The sequence below is a fragment of the Hyperolius riggenbachi genome, chromosome 6, assembly GCF_040937935.1.
Source record: "Hyperolius riggenbachi isolate aHypRig1 chromosome 6, aHypRig1.pri, whole genome shotgun sequence".
NCBI lineage: Eukaryota > Metazoa > Chordata > Amphibia > Anura > Hyperoliidae > Hyperolius > Hyperolius riggenbachi.
The window spans coordinates 335,444,047-335,453,959 of NC_090651.1; the positions used below are offsets into that span (position 1 = coordinate 335,444,047).

General features: G+C 43.8%; 1 protein-coding gene across 1 annotated transcript in view; it reads left to right on the forward strand.

Moving 5' to 3' along the window:
* LOC137522934 (phospholipase A2 inhibitor gamma subunit B-like) overlaps window positions 1-9,548 on the forward strand; it is a 35,521-nt gene extending 25,973 nt beyond the window's left edge. Inside the window, exon 5 of the mRNA XM_068243090.1 lies at window positions 8,365-9,548. Within this exon, the coding sequence (XP_068099191.1) occupies window positions 8,365-8,561 (197 nt within the window). The 3' untranslated portion in view covers window positions 8,562-9,548. The remainder of the gene's footprint in view (window positions 1-8,364) is intronic.
* The last annotated feature ends 365 nt before the right edge of the window (window positions 9,549-9,913 follow it).

A 9,913-nucleotide genomic window follows, 5' to 3' on the forward strand; every position in this document is an offset into this window, starting at 1 on the left:
TGCCTATATCGTAGTTGCTTTCTGCCGGTGAAAACCTAGGGGAAAAATAGGCGCATGGATGTAATCTGCCCTGCAACCCTGTCCTTTGAGACAGCACCGCCCCCACCCCGACCTCCGAGGCATCGACCTCCACAATAAAAGGAAAGGACGTGTCTACATGCCTCAAAATAGGCGCTGAGCAAAATAATTTTTTTCAGGTGCGAAAAGGCTGCCACAGCCTCAGGGGACCAGTGGTTGGTATCTGCCCCTTTTTTTGTGAGACTGGTAAGGGGGGCAATTATCGTGGAGTACCCCTTTATGAACCTCCTATAGTAGTTCGCAAAACCTAAAAATCTCTGCAGGGCTTTCAACCCCACTGGCTGTGGCCATTCTAAGACAGCTGTGACCTTGGCAGGATCCATTAACAGGCCCGAAGTGGAAATCACATACCCTAGGAACGTGACAGTGGTCACCTCAAAAATACACTTCTCCACCTTGGCATAAAGCATATTTCGTCTCAATTTTTTCCAATACAAATTTAACGTGGACCCTGTGCTCGGAGAGGTTGTTGGAGTAGATTAGTATATCGTCAAAGTATACAAGCACAAATTTACCCAACACCTCCCTGAATACCTCATTGATTAATTCTTGGAAGACGGCTGGCGCATTGCACAACCCGAAGGGCATCACTAAGTACTCGTAATGCCCGTCGGGTGTGTTGAAGGCCGTCTTCCATTCATCGCCCTTTCTAATGCAGATCAGGTTGTATGCACCCCTCAGATCTAATTTCGAGAAGATCTTAGCGTCTGTGACCTGCGTAAATAAATCGTCTATCAATGATTCTTCACCGTGATTTTATTCAGGCCACGGTAATCGATGCAAGGTCGAAGACCTCCGTCTTTTTTCTTAACAAAAAAGAAACCGGCCCCCGCAGGTGACCGAGAGGGGCGAATGAACCCTTTGGCTAGATTGTCACAGATGTACTCCTGCATAGCCACTTTCTCAGGTCCCGACAAATTATACAGGTGACCCCTAGGAGGCATACAACCGGCACGGAGATCGATGGGGCAATCGAAAGGGCGATGAGGAGGTAACCTATCAGCAGCCTTGGGACAGAATACATCCGAGAATTCGGAGTATTGCTCGGGAGCACCCTCCACATGAATCTTGGTCTGACCTAATGTCACTTTCCCTAGACACTGTTGGGAACAGAAGTCTGACCAACTGGTTAATTGTCCTGTAGCCCAATTAACTTGTGGCGAATGAAGCTGCAGCCAGGGCATACCTAGGACAATTGTGGAGGTAGTCATATGTAACACAAAAAACTTAAACTCTCCCTGTGCAGTACCCCGGTAATGACTTCCACCTCTGGTGTCTGAGACAGCGGACGGTCCCTTTGTAGCGGGGAGTCGTCCACGGCAGTAACCTGGATAGGTGGTTTTACTGGGGTGAGGGGAATGCTCAACTTCTCTGCAAACTCGGTACTCATAAAATTAGCCGCGGAGCCTGAATCAACAACGGCCTCCGTGGCTACAGATTTGTCCCCCCATGTAATCGTACAGGGGAGGAGCAAACGTTTTTCTTTTAGGGGTGTGAGTTGAGCGCCTAGGGTGTCACCCCTTACAACTCCTAGGCGGTAGCGTTTCCCGTCTTATTCTTATTTGGCTTAATGGGACAGTCTCGTACCCTATGCCCCCCTTCACCACAGTACAAACATAACTGTTCAGACATTCTCCGTCTTCTCTCCACTTGGGTTAACTTAGACCGACCGATCTGCATCGGCTCAGGTGGAGGCAAGACCGGAGACGATGAGACAGAGGGCGATGGAGTTGCTAGGGGTGCAGCAGGAGGCGCTGCGTAAGAGGTCAACCTGACACGATGACTGCCCCTAGTCTGTCTCTGATGGCGTAGCCTACGGTCGATTCGAATGGCCGATGAGATGGCCTCATCGACTGTTTTGGGCTCGGGTAGACTCAACATTAGGACGGAGACCTCATCCGACAACCCAGACAAGAAGTAATCCAGCAGGGCATAGGTGTCGAACCTGGCTGTAACTGACCACCTACGAAATTCGGAAGCGTAATCTTCGACTGGACCCTTGCCTTGCCGTAAAAGCTTGAGCTTCCGCTCAGAGGTCGCAGCAAGGTCTGGGTCGTCGTAAATTACAGCCATGACTTTAAAGAATTCCTCTACCGAGGTCAGAGCTGTGTCTCTAGGAGGCAGGTTATATGCCCAGATCTGAGAGTCACCGGCCAGTAAAGTTTTGATAAAGGTGACTCTCTTGGCCTCAGTACCAGAGGATCGGGGTCTCAATTCAAAATATGATAACACTCTACTCCTAAAATTGCGGAAGTCAGATCTGTGGCCTGAGAACTTCTCGGGTACGGGCATACGTATGTCCATGCTAGGAGGGGACCGCACCTCATCCACTGATGTCTGGAGGGTTCGTACCGACCCTGACAGGGCCTCAATCAATGCTTTATGCTCACCCAGCACTCGATTGACATTGTCCACCGAAGTGGCAAGTTCCCCCAGAGGACCAGTGCGTGGGTCCATTTTGTTTTTTGGTCTGGCGTTCTGTAACGATCGGTGAAGCACAGAGAGGATCTGATTACCGGTGATCTGCAGTATCACTGGAAATACAGATGTATACCAGATTATAAGTGATCTGCAGTATCACCGATAATCCGATATACCAGCTAACCTCTGGACACCTGGGTAGAGTGTTTTGGTGCAAACAGTAATTATGAGAGGACTGGCCTCAGAGCAGTAAGGAATATGGTACAATTCCTTCTGGACTCTCCCGGAGGGAGGAGTCAGGCTGAGAGTAGGAATCGACAGAACGAGAGTGACACTCAAGAGGAAGTGTCACTATCAGGACTGGGAACCGCCTCTAACAGTAAGGTCGGTTCTCGAGGTCGGGCAGATCAGGTCGTAACCACACGGACAGACAAAGTACAGAATCAGAAGGCAAAGGCGGAGTCTAAAGTACAGGCAGGGTTCGGCATCAGGGTATCAGAAATATCGAGGTACAAAATCAAGAGGCAGAAACAGAGTCTAAGGACGAGCCGGGGTACGGTAACAGAGTATCAGAATGGCAAGGTACAAGATCAGAGTTCAGGAGGATAGTCAGGCGGAGCTGGGAAAAAAGGGCGCAGGCAGCTAGTGGACAAAAAGGGCGCCGCCATTCACTCCCATAATAAATAGCGTTTAATGGGCGCCGAGCAGGAAAAAAGGGCGCCGGAGCTAAATAAAGTTTACAAACGGCGCCCGGAGCTAAATAAAGTTTACAAACAGCGCCCGGAGATGTTTAATGATTTATAACTGAGCTTGTGGTGATTTACGTTTATAAAATGCACCCGTGCCGAATAACGTTTATGAAAATACTAAACATATTTATCTTATTTAAATAATTAAAACATTATTTAAAGTTTCATCCCTTACTGTTTGTAAAACATTATTATTCACAAAATAAAGCGATCAGTACGTAACGTAAATTGCAAAATATTTTTTGCATCCACAATTAGTAAAACATTATTATCCACATAATAAAGGTGGGTCTTAGGTTTAGGCACCACCAGGGGGGTCTTAGGTTTAGGCACCAACAGGGGGGTCTAGGGGTTAGGGGTAGGTACAGGGAGGGTAACTTAGGCACCAACAGGGGGGGTCTTAGGTTTAGGCACCAACAGATGGGTCTTAGGTTTAGGCACCAACAGGGGGGTCTAGGGGTTAGGGGTAGGTACAGGGAGGGTTACTTAGGCACCAACAGGGGGGGTCTTAGGTTTAGGCACCAACAGGGGGGTCTTAGGTTTAGGCACCAACAGGGGGGTCTTAGGTTTAGGCACCAACAGGGGGGTCTAGGGGTTAGGGATAGGTACAGGGTGGGTTCTGTGTAAGAGTAGGCTTAGGTATAGTTTTAGTAAAATTTTAGTAATAATTAATAATTTTTTACAACACTTATTACGAACGTAGTTATATTTATATCATCGTTATAAAGAATATTTTCAGATTTTATTATAAGAACAAACCATAAATGAAGGTTATTCACAATAATATACAATTATAACAATTAAACATATATTATTGTTTTTTTAATAAACGTAATTATAAGTTTAACTTTTGAAACAGGGAAGATTAACGTTTTCACAATTTCCGATTTCATAAACATTATTTAATGATTTATAATTTTGTTAAACATTATTTGTAAACGAAATATAGCACACTATTTTTATAAACCCTATTAATGATTAATTATTATTTAGAGTTTACACCCCGCACCCTTTTTGTCCGGGCGCCCTTTTTGTACGTACGCAGTCAGGCAGGCAAAGGTTCATAACAGATAATCACAATCAAACTAGTACTTTAAGCTATCAACAGAATCTAGCTAAGTGTAGGATTACAGCTCCAGCTGGTCCCGGCACACTTAAGGATCTGACTACAGGTCTGAGTGCTCCCACGTATGTGTTCGCAACGCCAGACAACCAGCAACTGAACAGCCGGCAGTATATATACACATACATATCTCCAGCACCTCCCTAAGTGCTGGACCAATGAGGAGTGGAGCCTGAGTCAGCTGACCAGCCTGGTCAGCTGACTCATTTCTGTCTGTCATAAAGTCCCTGCCTCCGTGCGCGCGCACGCGTCATTCTACCAGAGGGACTACGTGTCCCAGCCACACCAGCACCGCTCTGCGGTGCCTCCGCAAAGGGGCCATGCGCGCTAACCGCCGCGTCCAACGCGGCGGTTATTCCGCGCTCCACCATGCCCTGCACGGGGACAGCCGCCTCAGACTGAGTGGAGGCGGCTGCCTCCCCGTGCTCTGCCGCACTGTGCGCGGAAAGAGCCGCCTGCCGCTGACACATGGCGGCGGCTCTTCCGCGATTCTTGACAGAAAGCAAGAAAATACTCAAAATAATTTTGATATTAGTTTTCACCTCATTTTTTTGTACTATTTTAATTGAAAAGTGCTGGAAAGTTATTTTAAGTTGAAGATGAAAATGTATCTCCCAGGAGAAAACTCAGGTGAAAAAGTGAATTGCATATGGGGGTCCCTGCGCCATTCTCCTGGGTGATATTTTCAGAATTGTCAATAAAATACCTTTTAAACCACCAGCAAGCAATATAAAAATAATTTTGATAACACTTTTTTCACCTACTTTGTGGTACTTTTTCAGTTGCAAAGTGCTGAAAAGTTATTTTAAATAGAAGATGAAAAATTATCTCCTAGGTGAAAATTCAGGAGAAAAATTGAGTTGCATATGGGCCTCACTCTCTTAAAAATATCACCTAGGAGAAAACGCAGGAGAAAAAGTTAATTATATATGGGCCAGCAATTGAAAAAGTACGGTGGGTAAAAAAGTACTTTCAAATTTATTGTGAGGCCCGTATGCAATTAACTTTTTTGTTCTCAGTTTTCACATTGAAGATCATTTTTTGGCCCTGTTCAGGGTCCGTTCACATTAGGGGCGTTGTTGCCCTTTTTTTGAGCGCAGGCAATTTTCAAAATCGCCCACAAAATGCTTGTGCGTTGCGCCTGCTTTGTGGTCGGTGAAGCAGCGCCTGTACCATTTTTGGGCGATTCCGCCTCAATGGAAGGAAGAGCACAAAGCGCTCACAAAATCGATTTGTGGGGTGATTGCGTTCGCGTTTTAAAGAATAAATACATTGTATTTATTCTTCTCCAGATCAAAGAGTTCACTTCCTGACTTGCGTCAGAGAGTGAATGAAAAACCCGCTCGGGAAAAGCACTTAGAAAATCGCTTTTAACAAAAATGCAACGCGCAGTGGAGTGCCGGGGGTGGGGGTGGGGGGATACAGCACACAAAAAGTTTTCATCTTTAGGTGTGAATGAGGCGTTACAGTGCTCAGTTGCGTTGCAGCATAATTCTGCGTGTGAACTCGCTGCCCAACCAACTCTATGGGGCTGTTCACAGTAAAGGATCACATTATTCTAACTTGCTGCATGCAGGCTTTGCATTATGTCTAGTCTCTATTGCAGTTCACACTCATTATAACGTGTGAGTTATGCAACTGACCGCTGTGAACCCTTCTTCTGTTAAAATAACTTTTTACCACTTTGCAATTGAAAAGTACCAAAAAGTAGGTGAAAAAGTAACTGCCAGAATAAATTATTGTGAGGATTTCCTTGCTTGCTGGTGGCTTAAAAGGCATTTTATTGATAAGATATGAAAATTCACCTAGGAGAAAAAACTTAGGAGATAAAGTGAATTGCATCAGACCCTGAGGTTTTTTCTGGCTTGCTGGTGGTTTAACATGCATTTTATTGATAATTTGCCTTATGCAATGCACTTGATCGCCTGCGTTTTCTCCTAGGTGATATTTCCCCAACTTGTCATAGAATGTCTGTTAAACCACCAGTAAGGGAAAAAAAAATACTAAAAGTTTGATAGTACTTTTCACCAATTTTTGGGTACTTTTTCAATTGCAAAGTCCTGAAAAGTTATTTTAACCCACAGGGTTGTTCATTTTTTGCATCTGAGCAACTTTCACCTCCCATTCATTCACCAATACCTTTATCACTACTTATCACATTGGAATGATTTATATCTTGTTTTTTCCGCCACCATTTAGGCTTTCTTGGGAGGGTACATTTTGCTAAGAATTATTTCATTCTAAATCCATTTTAACAGGAAGATTAAGAAAGAAATGAAAACAATTCATTATTTCTCAGTTTTTGGCCATTATACTTTTACATTAATACATGCTACCATAATTAAAACCCATGTAATGTATTTGCCCATTTGTCCCACTTATTACGCCGTTTAAATGATGTCCCTATCACAATTTATGGCGCTGATATTTTATTTGGAAATAAAGGTGCATTTTTTTCAATTTGCGTCCATCACTATTTACAAGCCTATAATTTAAAAAATTATATTAACAAACTCTCTTAACATGCATATTTAAAAAGTTCAGACCCTTAGGTAACTATTTAGGTTTTTGTTTTTTTATTGTAATTTAAAAAACAAAAATGTATTAAAAATTTTATTTAGGTCATTTTTGGTGTGGGAAGTAAACAGCTAATTTAAAATGTAATAGAATGTATTTATTTATTAAAAAATACATGTGGGTGTAGTTTACCATTTGGCCACAAGATGGCCACAGTCAAAAAAGTCCTGGAAGCGTACGATCACGCTTCCAGGAAGTAGAAAGAAGACGGGAACTTTTTTTTTTGCAGAAATACCGCAATCTCTGATAAGAGACCATCGGTTTTTCTGCGGGGGACAGGGATCGATGAATGGGAAGTATATTTCCATTCATTGATCGGGGGGCTAACGGCGGGCAGCGCAGTGATCGCGCGCACCGCACACTGACAGCAGCACAGCCTATCTGGACGAACATATTAGTCCAGATAGGCTTAAGTGGTTAAAGAGAAGATCAACATTATCTCCTAGGAAAAAACTTAGGAGAAAAAGATAATTGCATATGGGCCAATGTGTGAAACTTTCACCTAGGAAAGAACTTAGTGAAAGTGAAAAACTAGGAGAAATAGTGAAATGAAAAAGGGCATCTCTCTTTCCCCCTCCAGTCTGAGTCTACTGTGCATGCGCGGACCTCCCATATTGCTTAAAAGGAAATCCCTCTCACCTGGGGTTGACTTTAAGGCCTCTTTCACAGTGCGACGTTAAAGTTGCACGTTAGAAAATGTCTCGACGCAGACTAAAGCACAGCAATACTAAGTCACAGTGCACACGTTGCGTTTGTGTGTAACGTGTAGCGTTATTAGAAACTGCTGCATGCTGTGCATTATACGCGTTATTAGCTGCGTTGGACTGTTTGCACATGCTCAGTAATGACTTGGAAGCATACCTTTCATTGCTCTACTGCATGCGACGATAACGGGCATTAAGTTGCGTTAAGAGTGTTTTGGGACGTTGCTTTGTTAGTTTGCGTTGCGACTTTAACATCGCGTTAAAATGCAACGTCCCACTGTGAAAGTAGCCTAAAGGAAAGATGCAAGCTAATTAAAAAACAAAAAAATCTACTTACCTGGGGCTTCCTCCAGCTCTGCATCCAGTCGGTGGCCCAGGGTCCCCTCCGGTGCAGATGCCGACCTCGCCAGGTCGGCATGTACTGCGACTACGTGAAAGCTGTTTGTGGTCACGGTGATGTTATCTGGAGTGTTCTGTGCCTGCGCAGAATACTCCAGATGACATCAGCGCGAGGGCACAGGATGGCTGCCAGGGCTGGAGGAAGCCCCGGGTAAGAAGATTTTTTGTTTTTATTTAGCTCAGACCTTCTTTTGAAAATGAGATATTAAATGTTGAACATTTTCCCTGACAAGGCAAAACTATCCACTGCACTTTATGAACAGGCGTCATAGATATTTCATATACAACCATTCCATTTTGTCTTTTTTTCCAGGAACTTTAACTCAAAAGACAGCTGTCCGAGGCTGCGGGTCAAACAGCTACTGTGATCTGGGAACCATAACCTCAGAATATGCCGGACTAAAAACCAAAGTAAAGTTTAAGTGCAGCAATGGCGTCGCAGTTAATGGGTATTCAGCCCTGACATTACTGATGATGGTTGCAGCATCTCTGATTCAAAGTTTCTTTTAGTTTTTTTATCTTTTTTGTTTCCAGCTACCCACTCTATTTGCATATTATGTTTCACGGAAAAAATAAGAATTAAAGTTGAACCAAATCTTCCTAATCAAAGTGTTCCTCGCGGTTAACAGGGACGGATTTACAAATAGGCACAGTAGGCGAGTGCCTACAGGCAGCTTAAACCTAAAGACCCCCCCCCCCCCCCCAATCACTTGCTGTTGTCTGGCTGTTCTCTTGTCTCACCGTTTCTGCCTTTAATCACACAGAATCGTACAAATTTACTTGCCCCAATGGATGTAAATGTAACACCTTCTGTATGTAATTGTGACTAGAGATGGGCTTCCGAATTCCGAGTTCTGGGTTCAGCAAGAAATGGAAGGTTTACACCTATATGCTATGGCTGGGGGTTTAAACGTACCCTGCCCGTTGGGCTCCACATCCCGCTTCAGTACTTCGATACTTCCTCCACTTGCGAGTTAACCCCTCCAGACCATGGCACGCAGGTGTAAATCGTCAGTTTCTTAACCACTTCAGCCTTCAGTCGTTTTTCACCTTATGCATCCAAGCAATTTTAACCTCCCATTCATTCACTTTATCACTACTTATCACAATTAATTGATCTATATCTTGTTTTTTCCACCTCCAATTAGGCTTTCTTTGGGTGGAACATTTTGCTAAGTGCATTTTAAATGGGAATATTAAGAAAAAATGGAAAAAATTCATTGTTTCTCAGTTTTCAGCCATTATACCTATAAAGAGAAACTCCAACCAAAAAATTGAACTTTATCCCAATCAGTAGCTGATACCCCCTTTTACATGAGAAATCTATCCCTTTTCACAAACAGACCATCAGGGGGCGCTGTATGACCCCTCCCACAAGAAAAGTACGTACTTTTTTTTGGCAGTTTCCTGTCTGAACGTTGTTGCATTGTGGAAAATAGCTGTTAGGCCTGGTGCACACCAGAGGAGTTTTTCTGAGCGTTTTGAGTTTTTAAATCTGCTTCTAATGTTATCCTATGTGTCTGTGCACACTGGAGCAATGAGGTTTTGTAAAAAACCCCATAGCATTACATTGGGAAGAGCTTTTAGAGGTTTCAAAAGCTCTTCCCAATGTAATGCTATGGGGTTTTTTACAAAACCTCATTGCTCCAGTGTGCACAGACACATAGGATAACATTAGCAGCAGATTTAAAAACTCAGAAAAACTCCTCTGGTGTGCACCAGGCCTTAGGCCTGGTGCACACCAAAAACCGCTAGCAGATCCGCAAAATGCTAGCAGATTTTGAAACGCTTTTTGTTATTTTTCTATGGCGTTTTGCTAGCGTTTTGCGGATTGCTGCAGCGGATTTCAGTATAGTAGATTT